Source organism: Callithrix jacchus, chromosome 2, assembly GCF_049354715.1.
Source record: "Callithrix jacchus isolate 240 chromosome 2, calJac240_pri, whole genome shotgun sequence".
Taxonomy (NCBI): Eukaryota; Metazoa; Chordata; class Mammalia; order Primates; family Cebidae; genus Callithrix; species Callithrix jacchus.
Window position 1 is genome coordinate 137,324,433 of NC_133503.1, and position 27,209 is coordinate 137,351,641.

The 27,209-nt window shown below is 39.0% G+C and overlaps 1 protein-coding gene across 5 annotated transcripts in view; it reads right to left on the reverse strand.

Annotated features, from left to right (window-relative positions):
* Positions 1-27,209, reverse strand: part of ARHGEF28 (Rho guanine nucleotide exchange factor 28) — a 333,758-nt gene that overhangs the window by 196,906 nt on the left and 109,643 nt on the right. For all 5 annotated transcript variants that reach the window (XM_035291420.3, XM_035291419.3, XM_078365895.1 and 2 more), the window contains exons 3-4: positions 5,763-5,910; positions 2,440-2,733 (exon numbers count right to left, since the gene is read on the reverse strand). In XM_035291420.3, coding sequence (XP_035147311.3) covers positions 2,440-2,733; positions 5,763-5,910 — 442 coding nt within the window. The remainder of the gene's footprint in view (positions 1-2,439; positions 2,734-5,762; positions 5,911-27,209) is intronic.

Genomic DNA, 27,209 nt, shown 5'->3' on the forward strand with positions numbered 1-27,209 from the left:
ACCTAAAAATAACTTTGACCAGACATGCCAGAATGTAAAATTATATATATGTATTATTGTAATCCACATATTAAATACCAGACAGTATTAACATATTTCTAAATATCAGCATGAAAAATAAATATGGCATGTGGGTAACATGAATTCCATTTTGGAGACCTTTAGTTTAAGCTTATTTGTGGGCAGTTATGTGGTTCCATAACCTTCAACAATTTGTAATTTCTTAGAGGCACAAGTTAAACCACTGCAGGCACCAAGCTGTTTTGCTGAGAGACTTGTCAGCCTGGGGAGGAGCTCTGGGACTGACCTACAGCTGCCCCACATCTGCCCCTGCATGAGGCTGTGATGCTCTTCCTTACTCATGGGCTTGAGTGCACCAAGTGAGAAATCCTGAAACCTTTGTGGCTTTGTCAAATGGATCCATTCTCAAAAAAAACCACACACACACACACACACACACACACACACACACAAACATACCACCTTCCAAGATTACAGTTAGGAACCTTTTAAAACATCCAAGAGGCTTGAGGAAATGAAGTTTCTTAGCCAGAAAACATTATATGTATATAATATTTAGATATAGACAATATGTATCATAGATACATAAATCTATATATACTATATATTAATATAGATTGTATTTGTCATCTATCACTTACATATGTGAGATAGAAAGGGCATACCTCGAGACGATCAAGTATTACTACTGCAATTCTCCTTTATATAAGGGCTTAGCACATAGCAAGAGTTCAAGAAGTGTTTGTTGAGCCAGGCACCTATAATCCCAGCTACTGGGGAGGCCAAGGTGGGAGGATTGCTTGAGGCCAGGTGTTTGAGACTAGCCTGAGAAATACAGCAAGACCTTGTCTCAAAAAACTATTTTTTTTTTTAATTAGCCAGGCATGTGACACACACCTGTAATCTTAGATACCCGGGAAGCTGAGGAAGGAGGATCACATAAGCCCAAGAGTTTGAGGTTGCAGTGAGCTATGATTGTGCCACCACACTCCAGCCTAGGAAACAAAGATAACCTTGTCCCTAAAAAAATTTTTTTTAAGAATTTGTTGAATGAATCAATGGTATATGCTCAGACCTTTCAAGTATCATCATTGCAACTCCCCCTTATATTTCATATCTCTTTGCTGAGTCCTTGGATATAACAGTGAGCAGAATAAACACAACCCACACCCTCAGGGAGCCCACTCCATACATAGCAATCAGCAACCACACAGCAGAGTGCAGCACACAGGATTCAGGGATGGCTCAGTGCTGGACTAAACTTGTGATTTCCCTCATCCAAGGTCTTAAAAACAAGAGACATCATTAAGTGCCTAGGAGAGTTTTAATGTGACCCTGATTAAATGAAAAAAAAAAAACAGAGATCCTCTCTGATTGTGACTTATAACCTTACAATTCTATTTACAAAACTCACACCGCTTTACCTAGAGTAGTAGATTTAATCTCATCCATGATCAAATTTAAGCCAACCTGAAACTTATAACTAGAATTTATCAGGAAGCAGAAACTCTCAAAAATAGCATCATCTGACCCCAAAGCTAAGGTCACAGGAAGAATACAAAAAACAGCAATAATATATGTTGTATTCAATAAATCACAAAACGACATCTGTGTATTTCCAATAAAATTATATAACTTGTAATCACCAATAAAAAGTATCTACTGGCTGGATATGTTGGCTCATGCCTGTAATCCCAGCTCTTTGGGAGACTGAGGTAGAAGGATCACTGAAGTCAGAAGTTCAAGATCAGCCTGAGTAACACAGTGAGACCCCATCTCTCAAAAAAAGATTTTTTTTTTCATTTTTAAAAAGCATCTATTGATCAGTCTAGCCTCATGTCTACTATGGGCCTATATATAACATCTATAGCCCTGTTCACACACAGATTCCAAATACTTGGTATTCAGAGTCCATTTGGTCTTTTGTACTTCAAAAACTAGTATAAATGTAGCACAAATGCTCTCAGTGACACTGACATTTTCAAAGATGTCAGTGCATTGGTTATTTTTCCCATGTGATCACATGTCTTCTAAGTGTTTCACAGAGTTGGCGACATTATCTTTCTTGTCCAATGACCCTACCTATTTGGAAACAGGGCAGCAATGTCCCCTTCTCACAGCAAGAAAACTTGCCAAGAAAAGTGGAGCCACTGCCCCGAGCAGCTGGCTCAAAAAATAGTCTTTCCCCACTTGAGACAAGGCTCTTCATTTACCCCAAACCTCCTGGTACACAGTCACATAAACCAGTCCAGAGATGAGTGGCTCAGGACCTCAGGGAACCCCTCCATATCAGAGCAAAGTTCAGGTACAAAGTGGGCAGGAAAACCTGCCCAGGGGAACACACAGTACAGTGTAAGGAACATTCTGAACTTGACACACAGAAGAGATAGATATCTGAGTTTTCTGGTGATGACCCACCTTCGAGTGAAGAACTTCCCAACAGAGTCCACTCTAGAGGCAATTCCAGATGGGTCAGAGCCAGCACGAGCTCCTCATCCAAGGCAGGCAGCGCTTCTGCCTTCAAGGCAAATGGGGTCAGCAGGGTCTGGTGGCTGCTGGCTGTGAGGCGATCGGTCTGCATCACCAGCAGACGAGCCAGCCTGCAAGCCATGTTGTCCATGTAGGTCACTGAACTGGAGCCCATGGTCACCGGAGAGTAGCCTTCTGAGCAGAGGCACACAGACACTGACACAGTCTCCTGAAGCCCATGGCCTAGACAACAAGACAGTGAAGAGTTCACCCCAAGCCTGTAGGAGACGCTCTCACAGGGGTCCGATGTGCTAGCTCTGCCACACAGCTTAAGCAGATAACACACTCCAGGAGAACAAGGCAGAAAGGAAAGCCGGCCAGCTACCCTTATGCACTGCCAGGCCTGTGGGCCAAACTAACATGGACTCCACCTTCTTTCAGTAACTCCTGATTTTAAAACTCACCTTTACGAGCTCTGAGCATTTGAGCGTCTATTCTCCTGTCATTACCAAACACTACTATTTAGCATTCCTTTAACCTTTTGCTTCCACCCAACCTCTGAATTTGTGTTTGTCAGATGACAAGTCCTTTGCTCTCTTCCACTCTGCTGTTTCCTCCTGAGTCATATATTTTTACATATTTATTTAAGTTATAGGTTTGTAAGATAGCACCACACAATTACACGTTTGCCCTAATTCCATAGTGCTCCTTTGAATGTGAGTTGAGGTGGGTGAAGACTCCCAAAGAGAAAACAAAAGGGAAAATACATATCCATATCTATGTGTGTGTGGTGGTGGTGTTCATTGCCCCGTTTTCTGATAATAGTGTCTCTGTCTTGTAGGTGTTCTCAATGTTTCTCCTGAGAGTGGTCACCAAATCCTGCTGTTTTGCCCTCCCTTCACTCTTCCTCTTCTTTGCCCTACTCTCTTATTTTGCCAGGGCTGGGAAGCTCTTACCTGGGTACATTTTCATGCTGCCCTTGGCAGGATTTTCAGGAATTGGTGGCACTAAATCACTGTGATTATGATAATCATGACTGGACTGAGAAAAGTTATTCAGCTAACACTGGTCCATAGCACCCTGTTGCCCCCAATCAAATGGCTAACGGGTACTAGTCATTCCTCCTGTGCCTTATTCTCTAAAGACTTTTCCCAGAGGCTGTGCAGCTAGGGATCCAAAAAATAAGAGCATCCTAAGTTTACTAAAAGAGAATTACTGTCACTTTGTCATTGACTCTTTGTAAGTGGTCTCATGGTACAGGCACAAAATGCACCCACCTCCCACCAGACTAAACATACCCAGTAAATATTAAATAAATCTGTTTTACAGATTTTTGAAAGGTTGCCCTGGTAAAGTTGTCACCAGGGAAATTTAAGGTTCAGAAATAGAAACTGTCACCTGCCTTTAGAAATTCTGTTAAAATGAAGGTAAGAAAACTCACTTTTAAGTAGACCACAATATAAACAAAAGATTATATTCTCTTCCTTCTAAGGAAGGAGGAAAGTCACCACCAATGCAAGTAAAGAAAAAGATAAAATGTTTTAAAAACAGAAGTGGCACTTTAGTTATTATTATTATTATTATTTTTTTTTTTTGAGACGGAGTTTCGCTCTTGTTACCCAGGCTGGAGTGCAATGGCGCGATCTCGGCTCACCGCAACCTCCGCCTCCTGGGTTCAGGCAATTCTCCTGCCTCAGCCTCCTGTAGTTATTATTTTTTATTCTTTCTCCATAAGGGCTTGAGAAAAGAGAAAACCAAGAAAAGAGGGGGAAATGAAAGGCAGGGAAAACATTTGCTAGGGCAAAAGGGCAGAGGGAAAGCAACCAACAGCCAAAGTAACTATGTGCCATTAATTAGGTTTGTTTTTGTTTTTGTTTTGAGATGGAGTTTTGTTCTGTCTCCCATCCTGGAGTGCCCTGACACGATCTTGGCTCACTGAAACTTTCACCTCCCAGGTCCGATGAATTCTCCTGCCTCAGCCTCCCAAGTAGCTGGGACTACAGGTGCTGGGCACCATACTTGGCTAATTTTTAATAGAGACAGGGTTTCCCCATGTTGGCCAGGCTGGTCTTGAACTCCTGACCTCAGGTGATCTGCCCGCCTCAGCCTCCCATTGTGCTGGGATTACAGGCATGAGCCACCATGCCTGGCCCTTTAATTCAGTTTGACTGTTTTTTTTTTCCTTCTAACAATGAAGTTTACTGGGCTTAAGAGAGAAGTGCTTAAACTTGCCAATGGTCTCAGAAATTGGACAACAGATTAATTAAGTGACCAAGACGAGGCAGAGCTGAGAGGTATCTGTACTTCTCTACAATTCTGTGTCTGCATTGTTTGCATATTCACTGGCTACCTTCTTCCCACATGTGGCAGATATATTACAGAAGCACTTAGGAACATACTCCTTTAAAAATGATCTCAATCTTAACTCTAAGAAAAATTAAAGATGATACAAATTAAAAGGGCCTGAAAGATACACAGTTAAGGAAAACCAACCAATCAATAAAAAGAATTTTAAAACAGCCTCCCTGTTCTGTAGGTAATAACATTCTAATTCCACCATTAAGTTAAAGCCTGCTGACTCTTAAATGCATAACCCACAGACCAATAAAAATATAAAACAAGTATATTGAGAAAGGCTATTAGCTTATCACAATATATAAACAGGATATATTAATTTTGGCATCTATCAAGAAGACAACTGGGGAAATTACAGGTTTCAAAATGTAACAATTTTGATGATGGAGAGAGAAAGTTCTGGAGCCAGAGATTCCCCCAAGGAGGATTCTGGATGGACAGGGCATCAAGGAAAAAACCTCAGTGACCAAAGGGAGCAAGCAGAGGCGAGGCAGACCCATGGCTGCCAGGCTGCCCACAGAAGAATGAGGAAGAGAGAATGAAGACAAACTTTGTCAATGTCAGTTCTGCCAGAGCCAACCCTAGCAATAGGTCTGAGGTTATAGGAAGTGATTAGGAGGTAATACTCAACAGAGAGTGTTTCCTCTATTTGACTGCAACTAAAGCACATCCAACCATAAAAGTTGGGTGCAGTCAATAGGATAGGTCTGCCTGGTCTAACTCAAGACTCCTAACGAAGCAGCAGACAGCTGGAGGAATCTCAGACATGAGTGTTCTTCCTAACGTAAGTGTACACACACACACATATACTTTCCTGACCTTGCAGAACTGTTTTCTTTTTCTTCCTGGCCTACATCCCTGGAGGAAAGATATCTGCAGACCAATTTCCCAGCTGCACAACAAAGAAGATACCTGACCTGGGATGCTGGACTGGAGAACGTTATCCTCGATGCGCTCTGCAATCACAACATGTCGCTGATGAGATCCGTCATAAGTAAAGTAAAACTCAGCATCTTCAGGAAGATACACATTTTTGTCAAACTTCGCATAGACTGTCATCTGCCCCTGAAAAATGAATAAGTCAGGGCATTGTCACACTTCCTTGTCCTGGCTCTAAGAAAGCACAATAAAAACAGTGTCATTTGTTATATTCATTTCATGTGGTTGAGTTCAAATAGCATGAGAGCTTCCTTCTAAGCACAACACATCTGACATTACGGAAGATGCTTCCTGATGTATTTAGGTATGGGTAGCAGAGCTGGTTTGTTCTGGTTTGTTTGGTGTTTTTTTGTTTTTTGGTTTTTTTTTTTGAGACAGAGTGTCACTCTTGCTGTCCAGGCTAGAGTGCAATGGCACAATCTTGGCTCACTGCAATTTCCTTCTCCAGGGTTCAAGCAATCTTCCTTCTAAGTAGCTGGGATTACAGGCATGGGCCACCACGCCCAGCTAATCTTGTATTTTAGTAGAGACAGGGTTTCTTCATATTAGCCAGGCTGGTCTTGAACTCCCAACCCCAGGTAATCGCCTGCTTTGGCCTCTCAAAGTGCTGAGATTACAGGCATGAGCCACTGCACCTGGTATGTTCTGTTTTTAAAGTTAAAGAAGTTCAGGGCACAGGAAAGAGTTTTTTATTTCTTTAAAATGTACTAGATGTGGGAATATAATACTTCATTGCCTTTGCTTTTCAGAAATTATTTTTAGAGACAAGGTCTCAAGCAATCCTCCCACTTCAGCCTTCCGGGTAGCTGGGACTACAAGCACACACCACCACACCCAGCAGTTTTTTACTCTGAATTTCTACCAGCTGAACATCATGGCTTATGTTAATTTTTATCCTGTACCTAAAATGCTGTTATTAGTACAAAAGGTCAAGATAATTATTCTTAGCTCTGGCCTTACCCAGTACCAGACTGTAGTCAGTCGTAAGAATCTTAAATATTTACAAACATCGCCAAACAAATAGGGCTACTCCCTCTCCCTTGCTATGCCATTTCCATTTGCTATTTGTCTTCTCTGAGGGATTTCCAAGTGCCCTTTCTCATCTGGCCTTTCTCTTAAGAGCTTCTGGTTGGCACAAAGCCTGCAAAGTGCCTTGGTCCCAAGGAGAAGAGCTGCCACCTCAGATCACCGAGGCATCTTCTGAGGACTAATGTCAAAGGAATTGGGGCAGCAGTCTGGGGCTCCCGGGGTATATCATCATCCTGAGGCTTTATGGAGGGGTGAAAGCAGCCAGGTTGCACCCAGGGGAATAGCAGCTATGTTAGGGATTGCCAGGGCGTCTCCAGACCTCAGAGGCTTTGAAGGATTTGTGCTACTTCCTACCCAAAACACAAAAAGGCAATACAAAGTGGGGCCTCCAGAGAGAAAGCGCAGTCTGCCCAGCCTGTGGGAGTGGCGGGGAAATGGAAACCTGGAGGTGGAAAGGGTCGCCCACTTTGGAGGCCCTCCAGAGCTCAGCCCTGCGTGGAGAAGCATCTGGGCTTTTGTGTGCTTGCCCAACAATAACAAACCTGCTTGCCAAGATATCCTTACCCTGTGATAGAGGAGAAAATGAACAGAGAAAAGCCTACAGAGACTCCTTAGACATTTCCTAGGACACTAAGATTTAAGCCAATCAGGATCAAAAACAAAATCAGTGCAGGATTTTCCATTCGCCACATGATCATTTAATGGAATTTTTTTACAATAAACAAAAGGGGTTTGCAACCTATCTCTCTCTCACACACACACACATACACACAGTGATCTGAAATTATGAACTGGTGGTTTGCAACCTATCTCTCTCTCTCTCTCTCTCTCTCTCTCTCTCACACACACACACACACACACACACACACACACACAGAGTTATCTGAAATTATGAACTGGTATAAATACAAGGCATGGAGTTCTGAAAAAAAATCACTGGTTTGCAGTTGTGAATTGCCCTGTTACTGCATACAAGCAGGAGTGTGTGTGTGCACACAGAAACGTAATCAATAGAAAAGCAACATGCCCCCCCCAAAAAATGTACCATACAATAGCTTCCAAAAAAGTTCAGGAAGGAGATCTGAAAAGCAAAAAACAATAACAAATGTCTAACCTGACTGAGAGAGGAAACTTAGACGAAATTCCACTTCCTAAAAGAGGAAGAACAGCTTGCTTTAGTCATGCTCCTGGTTGCTAAAGAGACTGTTAACTATCCACAGGCAGAATCTGACCTGACCTGTTCATGACTTTTTGTAAATAAAAAACAATTACATAAATAAACCAAAAATGTTCACAGATCACAAGGATATCTAACCTGCATCTATTCAAAACAACGATCATATTACTATTTTATTTGGTTGGGGGAACAAGGACTACAATTTATGAAAGTGTTTAATTGCAACCCTTTCCAATGCAATACAGCCCGCAACATTACAGTCTTGTAGTTCCTCATGCCTGCCTTTCAAGAACTATGCCATGCTTTACATTAGTAAAAGGATAACCGACAGCCATGTGAGAAATAAGACATGCCATTAAAGACAGATGTCCAGAAGTCCTAACACTTAGAAGAGATTCAGCAATAAAAAGAGTCTCTTATATGGTAGTCAGAAAAACATCAGAAAGACTCAGTTAAAGATGCTATGGGAGAAGAAGGGGGTGATACAGAAACCAACAGAGAGACGCAGTTAGACAGAAATGGATGGGCAGGAGAGGAAGACAAGGAAAGAAAATATGAAGATGAAATAACAAGAACATTTTCATTCAGAAAAGGTAGATAAAGCTCAAAGAAGACAGATTTAGATAAAGCTACTTAGGAGATTAGCAGGAAGAAAGGCCTTCGGAAAGAATATCTAAGTACACCTAAAATAGCCAACCACAGGTGGCAGTTTTTTGGGTAAGACTGAGTTTTTTTCTAATCACTGAGGCCACTGAAAATCTGCTACTCTTCTTCAAAGGCCACTAATTTCATATACGGCAAAGATAAAATTCCAATGTATAGAATTCCAGAGTACCTCTTTCAGTTCCCCATCTAGATTCAATTGCATTCTTCATTTTAGGCAATTGAAAACTAGAAACTTTCCTAAATAAATGTGTTGTCATAAATATCAGAATCACTCTGATACATAGAAGCGATAGAGATGTGTTATCATCTTTCTACCAACTCACTATATCCAAAATTATAAACACTCAAATATGCCACTGAAATTTTTGAAAACAATAAGAAACATGTTAGGCAAAATTATCTCCCCAAATTAATCAACAAGTGTACTCCAGTCAAAATCCATTTTTCAAATGAAACTCAACAAGCTTATTCTAAAGTTCATCTGGAGGAGAAAATACACTAAAATCAAAATGATACTTTTGAGAGAGAATGTTTGGGCTGTCAAAACTTGCTCTACCACAAAGCAAAACATACAATAAAACCAGGGTCATTGAAACAGAGTAATAGTAGCATAGAGATATACAAGTGCAAAGTCCAAGGCAGACACATCTACCCATGGAAATTATGTAATAATAGGTGGCATTTCAAATCAGCAGGGAAGGAATGGACAGTTCAATAAATGGTTTTAGAACAATAGCTATCCATTAGGAAAAACATGCTTTCTACTAAATGATTAAATTTCTAATTAATTCAATATCTAACATAAAAATCCATAAAAGCATAAAATTAGAAGACTGTTTAAAAGTTTTCATTATTGACCATATAATAGCAATTAAAGGTATTTAGATTTCATCTATATTGACATGATCCTAAAGTATCAACCCTTTTCATTTTTCCTATTCTCTTCCAGTCTTTATTCATATACACAAGTAATTATTACAAACTATACTCATGGCATAATATACTAATACATACTGGTGTGCTTCCTTCTCTTCTATTAAGAATATTTTTCCATGTTGTTACAATCTTTGGCACCCTTTTTAAATTGCATTCCACCAAGCATTTGATGTTCCATAATTCCATGATTACTTAAATATTCATCTATGGTTCATTAAGTGTACTTCTGACTTTTTAACATTTTAAACAACTCTTGATAAATATTTTAGGGTACATTTTTTATCTTTTAAGTTACTATTTTAGAAAATTCCAGAAGTACTTCCAAAAATATGAAAAAATTGTCACAAATTGCTAAACTTCTTTCCAAAACTTTTGTATCAACTTTTATCACCACATGTGCTGGTTAAGAGTGTCATTTTCACCCCAACCTTGCCAAAACTATCTTTGGAATCATTTCCTATGTTAACAGATCATAAACAGTTCCTCCCTGATTTCATTTTTTTTTCCATTGCCGCTGAAATTTATTGCCCACTTTTATAAAAGTCTATTGTCAAATAACGCAAACATTGTTAATGGGCAAACCAAATTTCCATTTGAATAAACCAGTCTTCCCTCTTCTGTTTCATGTATGAATTCACCTATAAGCTTTGCCTTTGGCAGGTCAAAATTTCTAGCTTCCCAAGTGAACCAGTTGGAATCAGTGTCAGAATCATTCCCTTTCCCCACCAAATAGTGGTGTATCACCTCTTACCCAATCGTGCCCAAATAAAAAATACTCATCAGTACTCCCATAAAACCTTAGAAGGCCAAGTCACATGAAAAATAGGAATCACAAATGCAGAGTAGAAAAGCTGAACTGACTGTAATCATCCTAAATATAGTTGTTTAATATAAATACAAAGAATCAGGTAAATTAAACTAACATATTTACCATCAAGCATCTTTTAGAGAAATTCTACTTGTAAATCTCAATAATTTTCAAAGACCAAGCCTTCTGCTGAAATGCTGTGATATCTGTGGATTTCTTCCCAGAGAACAAAAAACGTGGCAAATGTTTTTGCCACTTTAAACTATCCCATCCAACTTTCCTATTCCTTTCCAAACGGTATTTAAAGTGGAAATGGTTGTTGACACTAGTTTGCATGTTCTAAAGATTTTTTTCATTAATCTATGTCTCTAATACCCTGCGTAATTGAGTGGCTGTATTAGCCTAATTGCTGGGTATTCTTGTACTAATGTTTTCTCTCCCTTCCTCCTTTCCTTCCCTCCCACTATAAACAAAGCATCTGTATATAATTACACTTGGTTAAGAACAATGCTATTTGCTGAACAACACCTTAACTCTCTGGTTTCTTAAATATACAGGATGAATGGGCAATGAACAAATAGTGTATTGATTTTCAAATTATGACAATGAGAAAAAAGAATACACCTTTTAATAGTGGTGTTTCTTAACCAAGAAAAGAATCTGAATATTGAGAACCTCTGAAAATTATTAGCAAAACTGGTTTTTTGTTTGTATATATATGTCCATTTTCTGAGGAAAGGTTTATGGCTTTCATCACAGTCTCAAAGGCGTCTAAAGATTCAAAAGTTTCTGAACTCTAGCTTTTATAGTAACATGCAAAAATGGGAAGTTAATAAATGCTTTTCAATGGTAATGGTCACCTTTTTGAAGGAAGACATAAACTGTCTTCTAATGGATTCTAGTGTTATACACAGCCTTTATATGGGATGATTTAGGGAAAAAAGCATAAAAAGGTAAATATAAGTTTACTGTTAAATATTATAATCAATGTTTACTAATACATGAAAACCATTGTGTTCCATATAGTGCTAAGTGAACTATAAAACTTGTTTTCAATATTTGAAACTTGTCTTCTTTACAATAAAAAAATTCTATACAGAGCCTTTCCTGTCAAACACAGTGCATTGAACTTTGTAAGATCCTTGAAAAGTTAAAAGAAAAAAATGGATATGTTGTTATTACCATTTTATAGGTAAGTAAATACAAGTACAGGTAGTACTGCTAACTAGCTCAGGATCCCAGAGCCAGATGTGTAATATTCTTAATTTCTGCCTCAACCTCCAAGTTAGGCTATCCTCCTTACAGTTTCTCAAGTACAATAGCATCTGTGATACCAAAGGAAATGCTGTGGGTGCAACCTATTTTATTTCAAATTACAGGTCTAGTGAGCAGCAGAGCCAGAAATCAAATCTACATATTTCTGTGCCAGGCTCAGTACATTTTCTCCCCACTGTGTTAGTGAACAAACAGCAAATGCCCAAATATTGAGTGACTTATCTACAGCTTTCCATTTAACTCCATCCTTGCTTTATGTACTTAACATAGGAGTTCTCATCCTAAAATCTAAGGATAGATAGATATGGTGAGGGGGAAATGTTCGTTAATCCTCCGGAAAATACATGCAACAGTTTTAGGCATTTATTTGGGGAGTCTGTCTATCAGTCACAGATTCTGAGAAGCGTACACAAAGAACATGTGAATCAAAAAACTTAAGAACCACTGATTTAAAACATGTTTAAAAGTGTCTGACTTTTATATAGTTTAAAATATCAACATCATTCAAATTTGTTGTCCCAGTCACGTAAATACAAATTGGTTAAATCCAGGGGGGAATGTCAGAATGCCATTTTTTTAAAGGAAGATTAACTCAAATAACTTAAAAGATTTCTAAGACATTTTTTCAGAAAGAGCCTTGTGAGTAGGCATCCGTCTGCAGATAGGATAAAATAGACCGCAGCAGGCCCACAGGCCTGCTGAAAACAACTAGGAATAACAAAGGCTGGCAAATACAACGAGGAGAAAATGTAACGAAATCCAGAGAGGAGAGCCACTCGGAAGTAATGGAAGCCAAAAGACAATTGAGTGATATCTGTAAGGGATGAAAGAAAATTCCACATCTAACAGAAGCACAATTAAAAATGAAACTGAAATTAAAATGTTTAAGACAAATACTGAGAGCATTCAGTGCCAACAGACCAGCACTGAAAGAAATACTGAAGGGAATTATTTGAGCAGAAATAAAATGATCTCAAACAGAAACATGGAAATACAGGAAAAATGAGGAATAGTGAGTAGGTAATTATGTGAATAGATATAATTAATATCAAATATATAAGAAAATGTTTTACAAAATATTTTAATGTCATGAAGTTTAAAATATTTGTAGAACTACAATGTATGACAACAATAATGTAAAAGGTAGATGAAGTTAAAGCATCTAGCCATATTAGGAAATTGCCAAAAGTACTTTTATTATATTTATAATATATTAAATATACATATTTTGACTTGAGAGTAGCCACCAAAAGAATGTATAATACATTATAGAAAGGAAAATTAAATTAAAATGGTTGATTAATCAAAAAGAAAATAAGACAGGAGAAGCAAAAAATATAAAATTAAAACGTGTGCAAATAGTTATATATATATATAAATCCAACTATATCAGCAATTATATTAAATGTAGATAGACTACTCCAAATAGTACACCAAATCTGCTAGTATGAATTTTTTAAATCCAAAAACAATAACAATACCTACACACTGCCAACAAGAGTAATATTTTTAAAATAACACAGAAAGCTTCAAAGTGAAAAGACGTACCACACAAAACTAACCAAGAAAAAGCTAGCACAGACAAAATAGATTTTAAAGCAATACATATTACTAGGGAAAGAGAAATGTTTCGCTATAGTTTAATGAAGTCAGTTAATAAGATAATATCATGATATTAAATTGTATGACCCTAATAACACATCTTCAAAAGATACAAAACAAAAGTTAACAAATCCAATAGAATAGACATATTCACTGTCAGAGTGGGAGATTTTAACATGGCTCTTTCAATAGCTAATAGAACTAATAAGCAAAAAATTGACAAGAATATCAAAGATCTAAATTACACAATTAAAATCACTTCTCCAAAGAAATAATTACCATAAATTAAATGCACATATTAATATTTGTAAAAGATACTCATTATTCAAACCTCTGCATAAAACACAGTTCAAAAAATATAAACACACAGGCTGGGCATGGTAGCTCATGCCTGTACTCCCAACGAGGTCAAGGCAGGTGAATCACTTGAAGTTAGGAATTGGAGACCAGCCTGGCCAACATGGTGAAATGCCATCTCTACTAAAAACACAAAAAAATTAGCTTGGCATGGTGGCACACACCTATAATCGCAGCTATTCAGGAGACTGAGAAAGGAGAATCACTTGAACCCAGGAGGCAGAGGTTGCAGTCAGGCGAGATCATGCCATTGCACTCCAGCCTGGGCAACAGAGTAAGACTTTTAAAAGAAAAGTCTTTTAAAAACTCAAAAATAAGTTTCAAAAAAGGAAAAAAAAAATATATATATATACATATATATATATATGTATAAACACACACACACAAATTTAAAATCTAGATGACTTTAAGCCTTGATGGAATGATTCACCACTATTGAAATTGCCCTTGTTTCTGTAACACAGCACAACTGAGTAAAAGACAATTCATAACAGAGGTCAGCAAATGACTCCAGATTCCTCACAAGACCAGAGGCAGGCTTTATAAAGCCCCTTAGCTTGCTTCCTTTACAAATCCCTGACTTACAGATTCCATGGAAACAGAGAACTCCTAGTAAGTAAAAACAAATATCTGGCGCTTTAAGCAGCAGATCATAGTGGGAAATGTATTGGCTTGGGTATAAGAGAAAGTATAATCTCTCTTGCATTATTCTGATAATCCTTGAGGAATAAAGGCCCTATACTGATCCCAAAATCACCAACTATATAAATAGAGAATGAAGCAAAATGCAGTTTAACAGTTAGACACAAGTTGGGATTTTAATCAATAATCCACTAGCATCATTGGGAGATCAACCTGCCCTACCCTATGTTGATGAAAATTTAGTAACTCCATTAAGAGTGAGTATGGTCCAGCTCTGTTCTATACCTGACAGACACACCTGGGCCATGGAATACTTCAATATAAATATAGACAAAGCTGACAACACATTCAGAGGAAAAGGACAAGAATGCCAAAGGGATGCAAAAACCATGCTGTCATATAAGGAACAATGGAAGGAACTGGGACTGTTTTGCTAAAGAAGGGACGACTCATGAGTAAACAGTTACCACTGCAAATATCTGAGGGTCTGTCATGCAGACAAGGGATTAGACATGTTTCGCAGGCCCCAAGGGAAGAGCACAAAACAATACAGGGAAGGACAAGCAACAAAAGTTCAGCTCCACGGGGAGAGCCCTCTAAGGATCAGACATGCCCAAAGACGATAAGGACGGCTTCAGCTTAGGAGGAACAAGCACTACCAGGAGATGGGGTGTTTTGTTTGTTTTTCTGTTTTGCTAATTTGGTCTGAGAGAGAATGAGGCTAGAGAACTTAAAGAACGCTCTAATCTTCAGTGTCTAGAATCTATAATATCTGGTATATAATTCTAGATTAATTGCTTCAATATTTCTTAAAAAGGGTGGGTCTAGATAAGTGGATTTGGCTTTTGGGGGGTTTCTCTTTGGTTTTTGCTTTTTTCTTTTTTGAGATAGGTTCTCACTCTATCACCCAGGCTGGAATGCAGTGGTATAATCATAGCTCACTGCAGCCTCAAATTCCTAGGCTCAAGGGATCCTCCCACCTCAGCCTCTTGAGTAGCTAGGACTATAGGTACCACCACCACCCCACACCTAGCTAATTTTTCTTTTTTTGGTAGAGGCAAAGTCTTATCATGTTGCCCAGGCTGGTAGTGAACTCCTGGCCTCAAATGATCCTCCCTTCTCAACCTCCCAAAGTGCTGGAATTACAGACATGAGCCACCACACCCAGCCCCAGGTTTGTTTTTTATTTTTTATTTTATTTATTTATTTATTTATTTATATTTTTGAGACAGAACTTTGCTCAGCTGTCTAGACTGGAGCGCAGTGGCACGATCTCGGCTTGCCACAACCATGGCCTCCTGAGCCCAAGTGATCCTTCCACCTCAATCTCCTGCAGCACTGGAACTACAGACACACACCACCACGCCCAGCTAATTTTTTTGGTAGAGACAGAGTTTTGCCTGTTGCACAGGCTGGTCCTGAACTCCTGGGCTCAAGCAATCTGCCCGCTTCTGCCTCCTTAAGTGCTAGGATTATAGATGTAAGCCACTGTGTTCAGCCCCAGGTTTGTTTTCCAATTTCTCCCTTATATTTTTGCTTTGGCTTATTTCTCTAGTTCCTTGGATTTATGCTTAGTTTAGTTTTATTCTCTGTATTAATGGTTTTCAAACTGAGATCGGGGAACCCTAAGTTGTAATGGGAGGATATTGGGAGTTCATAAACATTCCATTTAAATTTCATTTGGGAAATATGCTTCCAATTAGTATTAAACCTAAAAGGATTGTCATCCACTTAAATTTATTATTTACCAAATTTTAAGACACTGGAGAGGACCTGAACTGCCAAGTTAAGTCATTTTTCCACTGAATTGACAAATGCAATAAATGGAAAGAATACTTTTATAATAATAAAGTTTTCTCAAGCTTACATATTAAGCTTCCTAACAGAAAGCCTGAATGCAGAAAACAGTCATATTTATCAATTTATTGTGTTTGCTTAGGAACACATTAGGATAAAAATGGTCATGATAGGACTCTTTGTGTTTAATTAACATTACTGTGCATTTGATATACCAGTTGCCATTCCCAGCATCCTCAGAATACTTGCATGGGAAAAAAGGTTTCCTTTTATCAAATAAGAAAGGTTCCACATCACCTGCTTAGGGTCTCTAAGGCCCCTCTAAGGACTATAGGATACCCTCTGCTGTCTTTTGGGAAGACAAATAAGTTCTATCAGTGACCAAAGTCTCTAATGGTTTAAGAAAATACTCCTCTAAGCCCATTTTATGGTTCATGTCTCAAATACGCTTTACATTTGCACCACGGTAAAGACTACAATTTGTCAACTTCAGAATCAGCTTGAACCCATGCAGACCGTAACCTCACATGGTTATTATTTAGCACTTGAGGCCTACAGATTTATGTCAAATCAAGTGCTGTCTGAAGGTCACGGTGGGCCAATTAACAGCATTGAACATCCCAAACCAAAATGAAGACTATCAGGAATACAAACAACCCCAAGTCTCCATGGATTGATTACTCCTGAGCATAACCCGATCATAACCATCAATTCTTATTTCATGGTAGACCACCAAGTCCTTCTGTTTCACTGGAAGTCGTTCTCCTTTGTACAAAGGTATAAAACCTAGAGACAGTACCCCTTGTCCCTGGTCTCATCTGACCAGGATCTGTGCGAGAGCATTTCTTTCAGCCTCTATTCTGAGTGTGCATACACACATACACACAGGTGCGCACACACACACGCGCACGCACACACACACACACGCGTACACACACACACAGAGCAGGCCACTCTTAAGAATGCTAAAGACTCTGCCAAGTAATGCTCATTGAAAGATACTGGGAATCCTCACTAAGAAAAGCAGAAATTCAGAAATGTACAATTTATAGATCTGAAAGAAGCCTTAGACCTCATCTGAATCAAACCCCTTACATTACAGGAAACTGAAGCCCCATAACTTTGATGTAGGTTCCGTCACAGAGCTGACCTCAGACCAGAAATCCCTGGTGGTCACCTTCCATCCAATACCCTTCCCACTCCCCCAAGCTACTAATGGGGAAGAGCAACAGTCTGACCCCTGAATAAATCCCATTCTTCCCCCAGGGACTGGGAAGAGCCTTTATGGAAAGAAGTTAGGATCAGAATCAATGAATTCTTTCTAAAGTTCTTCAATGCCGACTCCCACAACATCCCCAGCCTCCACTGTCTTGTCTCTTCTCTTCTGAGCTCCCATCACCTTTGTTAAACCATAGAGCATTTTCAGGTCCTATTGCTGTTCTCCTCAAATCAAAGCAAAAGCAGGAAAAACCCCAGCCCAGTTACATGGAAACCACGAAGCCCTGATGGAAACTAGAAAAGCAGGGCACGTGTAAGGAGCCGCCAGCAGTTGATCAGCCCCGACTCCAAGAGCCTACAGAAGAGGGGGAAGAAAAGGACATAAGGAAGAGGGCTCGGTGGGGAGGAAAATGAAAACAATGGCAGCAGCCTGGAGACTGATGATGGGGACAAGTGGAGAAAGAGCTGGGAAAACAAAGCAACATGGAGCTTAGTTGAAACAGGAAAAGCATGGGAAAGATGGAAAATAAACAGATAAACCAAAAATGAGGAAGAGAGAGAAAGATTCACCCCACCAGGAACGGCAATCTGGAAACACTTGTAAAAAGCAGGAGGGGAGAGGGAGGCAGAAAAGGATTTAAACTTTGGTGCTGACAAGGAACACTTCATCTGATCCAGATCAGGAGCTGGGGGCCAAAGAATCACCTTGGATGTGTTTCTTCGTGACACATCATAAACCCGTGGGCGGATGGGGGAATGTTTCACACTGATCACATCCCACTAATGGGACAGCCTCATTCTGGGGAGCCCATTCTTTCCCTATAACCCTGCAGAAAGAAGGGAGAGCAGACTTGGGGACTTCTTTCTCAATCCTGTCCACGTTAGGCAGAAGCAGCTATGGCTTTGAAAGGAAGGAGCTCATTTTTCTGGCCTTGTCTTTTCTTGCCCCTTACTGTTTCTTTCTCTCTCTTCTATCTCTCTCCATCCCTGCTCACCAACTTTCAATGGTCCCCTAAAATCCAACATTGTTTACAAATCTTACCATGGCAGGTACCTATTTGCAGATATTTTACTGTCCTCAAACTCCTACCATATAGATGTCACTGAAGCAATCTCAGGTATAAAGGGACATCAGGTATTGTACTAACTCACATTAAATATGAAATTTCTCACTTCCTAACAGAAAGCCTTAATGCAAAAACGGTAGTATTTATTAATCGTGATTGCTTAGGGACACATAAGGATAAAAACGGCCATGGTAGGACCCTTTGTGTTTTAATTAACAGTACTGTGCATTTGAATGTACCAGGCACCATTCTCAATGAATATGTCATTAATTCCTTGTAATTGGCCTATGAGGTAGAAACCATCATCCTCGTTTTATAGATAAGGAAACAGAGGTTTGAGAAGTAAATACCCTGATCATACAGTGATTGGGTGGGTCATGAAGAACCAGGAGTCAAGCCCATCTCTGCTTCCCTCCCGGCAAACCCTGCCACTGTGATCAGTGCTGCATCCGCCACAGCAAAGCCTCTGCAGAAAACAAGAGACAGCCCAGGGCATTGACTGACTCCATGACCATCTCCTCACACCTAACTCCACAATGAAGTCTTAAGAAGTTATACATGAGTATCCATTGAGTACTTAGAAGAAATGACCATGTTCAAGGACAATGAATATTATGACTTCTTTTAGATTATTTGCTCTTCTTCCTTCATTCAACAAATACCTAATGTGCACCAGGCACTGTGTTAGGCATAGATGGTAGTAAGATGACAAGACCTGATCCTTTCTTTCCTTCAGAGAGTTCACAGCCTAGTAGGAAGAGAAGAATCTAAACAAACACAAGTAAGTACGAGGGTCTCTGCATGGATGGGAGGAGTACTAGGTCAGGAAAGGCCTCTCCGAGGATGGAGAGGATGCTGTGAATGAAAGGGAATTCCAAATAAAGGCGTGAAGACTGGTGAGAGAATGGTTCATTTGGAGAATGATAGTTTATTATTGCCAGGCTATGATTCCTGAAGTGGAAAGCAGGACAGCAGGGGAAGCTGGACATGAAGGCAGAGGCCACCTCATGGAGGGCTTAGAAGACAAGAGTCCCTGGAAGAGTTTTGAGCAGGGGAGTAACACAATTAGGTTTGCATTTTACAAAGACCAGTCCATACCAGGAAGGTTGCTGTTGAGATTGGCTTTCCTTGAGGTACAGTCTCTTTCTTTCTCAGTACACTACTGCTCTGGAATTTTTAAGAGTACCAAAATAACCTAGATATTAGAAAAGCATGGGTCTGGCTCAATATGCCTGAACATGCAGACCAGAGACACTGGTCTGGATATCCATCCACCTCCTGAAGCTCTAGTGGAAGTGTAAGGCCTCTAAGATTCAATTAGACCTGGACTCCAATCCTGGCTGCCTCTGCTGCTAAACTGTAAAATGGGAATAAAAACAGTACTTGCCCATCTTAGGGGATTCTTAACATTGCTAAATGAAATAAAATATATTGACACTTGCACAGCACTTATGACACTTAATAAGTGCTTAATAAATTAATAAATTAGCCAGCTACTCAGAGATTACTAAAATCAATATCACTCTTACTACTCAATATTCTTTTTTCATTGAAGAAGTATTTATTAAATATCTAATAAGTGCCAGGAAGTTTCCTCAACTTTCTCAAAACAGCACAGGAAGGTTGGCAGCACATCATCAGTACCCTCATTTTACAGAAGAGGATATTCTGTTCAGAAGGCTACATTATTTGACCAAAGTTACAATGACCCTCCTCAAGTTCTCCAAGCTGGCAACAGGATTCAAAGAAATAGAATAGAAGGTGGAGCAAGCACTCATTTGAAAGACTCCGTTTTATAAATGAAAGCCCTCTCTACCTCAAAAAAGTCTTCCCTCTACACTGCAGAAACAAAACTTTAAAAAGGATAAAAAAAAACAGAGGTATTTTTTCCCAAAGACAGTTCCCTCTAATTTGGCAAAGTAATATCAGGTCATACATTCTTCTGGAACTGGATGCTACCTACCATCTGTTTAGAAGATCAACAGAGAACTCATCGTCTAGGATCTTAATCTACCTTAGTGGTATATCTGATTTTTTCTGGGATAGAAGGTGGTACAAGCATTAGCTTGTAAGTGCACAGAGAAATGTTACCTGTGCTATATGCTAACTCACCACTTTGTCTATCCTTTATGTGGCCTTCCAAGAACACAGGATCATCTTCCTTCCTCTTTAATGCACAAATTCTAGCAGCACATTTGCCTAGAAGTATGTCCTGCTCCTTTGTCTTCTTGAAGACGCTGAAGTGAAATCCCCAGGATTTCACATCTTTCATTACCAGTGAGCATGCTGCCCTGACCCTTCTGCCCATCCCAACCCTACCTATCCTGGAAGGCCCCACTCTTCCAGGCATGCCCATGATGCCCCTCTGAACTCCAGGTCATCTCATCTCAACCTGTCTCATAGTATTTAACTGTTCCTCCCTATTTTCTATCTTTTCTCTCTGCCAACACTATGGGCCTTAGTTTTACCAATTTATTCTCCTTCCATCTTTTTTTTAACCCTCTTATATAGTTTGGATCCATCTCCCTACTCAAATCTCATGTTCAATTATAATCCCCAGTGTTAGAGGTGGGGCCTGGTGGGAGGTGATTGGATAATGGGGTGGATCCTTCATAAATGGTTTAGCACCATCCCTTCGGTGCTGTTCTTGTGACAGTGAGTTCTTTCAAAATCTAGTTTTTTAAAAGTGTGTACCATATCCCCCCACCTTTGCTCTCTTGTTCCTGCTCTGGGCATGTGGCTGTGTGCTCCCCCTTCGCCTTTGCCATGATTGTAAGTTTCCTGAGGCCTCCCCAAAAGCCAGGCCAATGCCAGCACCATGCTTCCTGTACAGCTTGCAGAACTGTGAGCCAATTAAACCTCTTTTCTTTATAAATTACCTACTCTCTGGTATTTCTTGTTTTCAAGAAATATCTGATTTTTCTTGCCTTAATGAATGATTGATATAATAGTTGTCAAATGATGATTTTCTAAATCCGTCATTCCTTTCGCTAAAAATTTTTTTTCTTTCAATAGTTTTCAGGGTACAGGTGGTTTTGGTTACATGGATAAGTTCTTTAGCGGTGATTGCTGAGATTTTAGTGTAATCAGTCTCAGATTTTTTTTTATAGCAATGCAAAAATGTACTAATATATCCTCCTATATAATGAAGGTTGGAGAGCATCACGGTTAAGTGAGTCAGCCCTGGATCTGAAGTCAGATGGCCCTGATCCCAAGCCTTCCTCTACCACTTATCACCGTTTAGCTTTAAACAAATGGCTTAATTTCTGTGCCTTAATTTCCTTTCCTCATCTGAAAATGGAATTAAATATAATCCTTTCGATTTTAGTGACAGTCAAATGTAATAAGGAATGCCTCTGCCTGGCATGGAGTAAGACCCCACTGTATGTTTAGTCTCTTAATTTTCCATTGTTAAACTACCTCAATTTCTTTTAGGAATAAAGCAGGATATACAAAGGCATAAAAATGATATGCAATGGACTTTGGGGACTCAGGGGAAAACGTGGGAGGGGGTTGAGGGATAAAAACTACACATGGGGTACAGTATATACTGCATGGGTGATAGGTGCACTGAAATCTCAGAAATCACTAAAGAATTTATTCATGTAACCAAACACCACCCACACCCCCAAAACCTATTGAAACAAAAAATAAAATAAAGAAATAAAGCAAGATATAAAGTAATTATTTCCTCTCAAATTTCCCTCAAATTTTCTTATGCACAAAAAGGACTCAAAAGTTAATTAACTAAAATGGAAGAACATTTGTGAAAACTGAAAGAATCATTTCCTATTGTCTGTGTGTTTCCACTATGCCCTTTCATGTACCACTTTTTTCTTAATGAAAGTAAAATATAGCCTCATATATTAATTCATCAAACATATATTAAGCCCTTATTAAAGTATATTCAAAACACGGTTCTACGAATAAGGGATGCAGAAATAAACTGAGCAAATCCCTGTTCTCATGACTTAGAGCATTCTGTTGGAAAGACAGAGTAAATAAGAAAATATCAGGTAAGTGCTACACAGAGAATTAAAAGTAGTAGAATAACCCTCAATATTTACCAAAAGGAACTACAAACTGATATCCACACAACAATCTGCACATGGATGTTTACAGCAGCTCTATTCAGAATGGCCAAAACTTGGAAGCAAACCAAGATTTCCTTCAGTAGGCAAATGGGTAAATAAATTGGGGTACATTCAGTTGCTGGTATATCATTTAGCATTATAAAGAAACGAGCTATCAAGTCACAAAAAGACATGAAGGAAACTTAAATGTGTGTCACTGAGTGAAAAAAGCTGATCTGAACAAATTACATACTACAAGATGCCAACTCGATGACATTCTGGAAAAGGCAAAACAATGGAGATGGTTAAAAGTCCAGTGGTTGCCAAGGGTTGGTAGGAGGGGGAGGGATGAATAGGCACAGCACAGAGGATTCTCAGGGCAGTGAAAATACTCTGTGCAATACCATAACGGTGGATATATGTCATGATACATTTGTGTAAACCCATAGAATATACAACATCAGGAGTGAACCCTAATACAAACTATGAATTTTGGGTGATGATGATGTGTCAATGTGGTTCATCAATAGTAAAAAATTTATCACTAAATTGTGATGTGAATAATGGGGGAGGCTACGCTGGACACACACACACACACACACACACACACACACACACAGCCCTCTCCCTCTCAATCTCTTAATTTTACCCCAAATGTAGTGCTAAATATATGGCTACAAGTTACCCTTAATTCAGAAATGAGGGGAAAATAGCTTCATCGATACAGAACTGTTTATATAATAAAGAAAAGCTACACCATTTTAAATGCCATTCCTAATAATTTAGGATGTTTCTGACACTGTAGCATTATATTAATATTATGCTGTCTACTCTGGGCCTCTTGAAATCACCCAAAAATCCAGCACACCTAATGAATACAAAAACTTTTCCAGAGACTCATGACTTTACAATTTGTCTGTCAGAAAGGAAAGCAATTCTCATTGCGTAACCACCCTATCCCTTCAAAAACAACTCAAAGAGAAGTTTGCTGGCCACACAGTAATTACGGGTCTTCCATGGAAGTCCATTATGACACAGTAACTTGTCAAATATCTTGATGACTGTGCCACGGTATCCCAATTCTTTCCTCAAACCCAAATGGCCACTACATATTACACAAGACTCCTTCTCTCTGAACAAATTATTTAACAGCCAAGCAAAGGCATGCTTCCCAAACGTATGATTATTTGAGTTTTTAAAGATATTTGTCTACCTGAAGAACCCTTAAGTTACAGTAACCCCTTATCTCATTCCTGACAAGATAGACACAGACCCGAATTTGTTTTTAGCTGGTTATACCCTCCTTCCAAACTATACAACTCCAAACCTTTTGACCACGTAAGAAAAGCACATATAATTCCCAAGTCAATATAAACATCTTCACAACAATCACAAAAATTAAAGCATTCCCATTGAAATCCAATATGATAAATTAGTTGAGCACAGTTACTAAAAATGGATTATTCTTGTCACAGAGAAAGAACATCAAGAGCTTTCTACATTTCTGCATAAGAGATTAGAGGGTTTCTTTTTTTTTGGTTTAAAGGCAGAGAAGAGGGAAAAAATTATTTCATCTGATCATTCAAAAAAAATCTAGCCCAATACATACTGTCCCAAAGACATCTAAGATGTTAGTTTTCAATTGTTTGATTAAAGACTCAATACAGAGCAAGTAAAAAACCAAAAGATTCTAAACAGCTACTTAATTTTTAGGATAAACTTGAAAATAAATTTTTCATTTTCTAATCTAAAATTTTAAACCATTAAAAATACCAACCTTCAAAACAATTCCAGCCTGCCCAACATCGCAAAACCTTGTCTCTACAAAAATATACAAAAACTGGCTAGACATGGAGGTGCACACCTGTAGTCCCAACTATTCAGGGGCCTGAGTGAGGTAGGAGGATCACCTGAGCCCAGGTAGGCTGAGGCTGCAGTGAGCTACTGCAGAGTGCTACTGCACTCCAGCCTGGACAACAGACGAAATCCTAACTCAAAAAAAAAAAAAAAAAAATCTTCCTTATGGTAGACAGTTTTAACCTATATTGATTCTAGGTTGCATACATGATCAAGTCAGCAGTCTATTGAGATATATATTCTCTTTATTTTGCCTTAAAGGTGCCTATTGATGCACGGTAACATGGGATCCTACAAGGTAAGTAGGACATCCCTAACTATCTAACTACCTACACAGCTATCACTAGTCATTCTCCAAGCCTTGCTAGCACCTTTTAACAGGGGAAGAAGCATTTTTACCCCCAACTACTGCTCTGCAGGTCACAGACATATACAACATATCTGACTGGGGCAGTTTACTATTTAAAAAACTCTAGATTTGAGGATAAGTTGAGTAGATTTCATTAAATTCATTTTATAAATTTATACACAGAACTATATGCTATAAACTTAACCGTAAACTATAAATAATATGCCTGTTAATGCTTTACATTTAAACTTGAACCTTAGAAAAACTTTTTAGATCAGAATTAGATGGTGATATATTCATTGAATAACAGTGGAAACCACTGTTTGGAAATACATTTAAATCTCACAACACTGCAAGTTTGGTTTTGTTATTCCCACTTTATAAATGGGAAAAATGAGATAGTACAAATTGAAAAGTTACAGCTGGGACTTGAATTCAGGTCTATCTACTTGCTCTTATTTCAAGATTAAAGCAATAGTTAGTGTGTAACTAACTATTACTCTTATTTCACGATTGCTCTTATTTCAAGATTAAAACAGTAGTTAGTGTGTAACTGGTTCATAGGTATTAAAAGGCCCCCAAAAGACAAACTCCCAACTTGTGAAGTTATACTCTCTAACACTAACAAAAACAGTCTATACAGTGGAGTAAAATTAGCTACTTACTACACACCTTATCAAGGAAAGAAAAGTATCTGCCTCCATAATATCAAAAGCAGCCACCCACCTGAAATGTGATCGGTGGCAACTTGAGAAATCTAACACATGCTGTGTATTGAAATAAAGGGTGATGTTCTAATGAAGAATACAAACAAGAGGATGACCATCTAAATGATTCAGAAATAGAAAATCTAGAGAATGAGAATTGGTCAACATTTATTTAGCATTGTCCTCAGGACAAAAAGATCCAGCCAGCAAATGTGAATGTTTCACTCTGTTTGACAGGAGATAGAGGGGACTCTGCAGCTCCACCTAAAGCGGCATTCCTTTATCCCAGAGGATATGTTCTTAAAAATAAAATCAGCACTACATGTGGTCATCCTCTCCTGATTAGAGCAACACATATCACCCCTTAACCAATTTGTCAAACTCAGTTCTAACCACTTTCAGTTAAAGCTTAAACTGATTAAGCTTTCAGTTTAATCCCACAACAGTCCTTTGAGGTAGGTATCTATTATCATCATCACTTGACAAATGAGGAAACTGAGGCAGAGAACACTTAAATAACTTGCCTAAGATCGCACAGCTTGTTAGGAGGTTGAGTCAGGCAGTCTCTTAACCTCTCATAGCCAAATCCTCATAGAGGTGCAGCTACCCATACTGGCAATCCTTACAGGTCCTTTAAATCCCTTGAAGTCAAGATATGCCTCTAGTTATATACAACTGTGGGTCAGTCCCTTCAGACTGCAGTGATATTTTTGAGGGCCTTTATCATAACCAGAGCTTTCTGCCATTTTCTGCTTTCATTATTTATTTTCTTGATTGTCCCTTGAACTGCTATAAAATGCACTTCTTAATGCCAGGCACCATACTCTTCCTTCGTTTCTTGGGGCAAGTTTCTTGGTCAACTATTCTGCATCGAAACTACTCCTTTGGAACACAAGATAAACATTGAAAGGGCAGCCACAGACAGCAACGTGGTTTGCAGAACACGCTCAACCCAGAGTCATTTGGCAGCGCTCTCATTGGCTGACCTCATCGGGGTTCTCCAGTGAGAAACTTCTCTTTGGCCAGAACATTCAGTACGGTGTGTTTAGTACAAGGTGCCACAACAGCTCTCTTTGGCTGACAACATTCTTTGGCTTTCTGAATGCGAAGGAAAAACATTAACCTTTCAACTTGTCTTAATTATAGGTGATAAGTTCAAAGAGGGCTCTGTCATATTACTTTCTATACTGTTCTCTATGATTCCAATCTTTCATAATTGAAACCCTTTTTACAAAGCGATTTCCAACACTAGATTTAGATAACACATCTGACTTGGAAGAAAACTTGAGTTTTCAGACCTGCAAGGCTAAGGAGTGAAGGTCTGTAGTGGCACAACAAAGGGAAGCCACCAGTTGTGACCCATGATTTAATCAGCCGCTAGCCTGACCATTTCTTTATTGGGCTAAAAACAAAGAAAATATTATTTTAAGAATAAGAGGGCTTTCCACAAAACAAGCAGTGCTTTATTTTGTTCTACATGTTCACTTATGGCTGCAGCGACAGCATCGATACCATTATCAAATTTACCAATGGTAGGAGCAAAGGTGGAAGAGTCAGTCAGGATACATTAAGTCTCAAAAAGATCTTAACAGGGCCGAGCTAACAAGATGAACTTCGTCAAATAACAATGAAAATGCTGTACTTAAAGAGACCTCAGCAGCACCACAGAGGATGCAACAGGACCAGATAAACAGCATTGATGTAGAAAGGACCTAGAGATTTCAGACAGCAGTAAGCTCAGGATGGGTCAACAGTGTGATACGACCATCCAAAATGAACTCGGGCTACCTGAGACTGAGGGACAGTGGGCAGAACAGGGAAGGTGATGACTGCATGATCCTCTGCATTGAGCAGAGCCTGCAGAG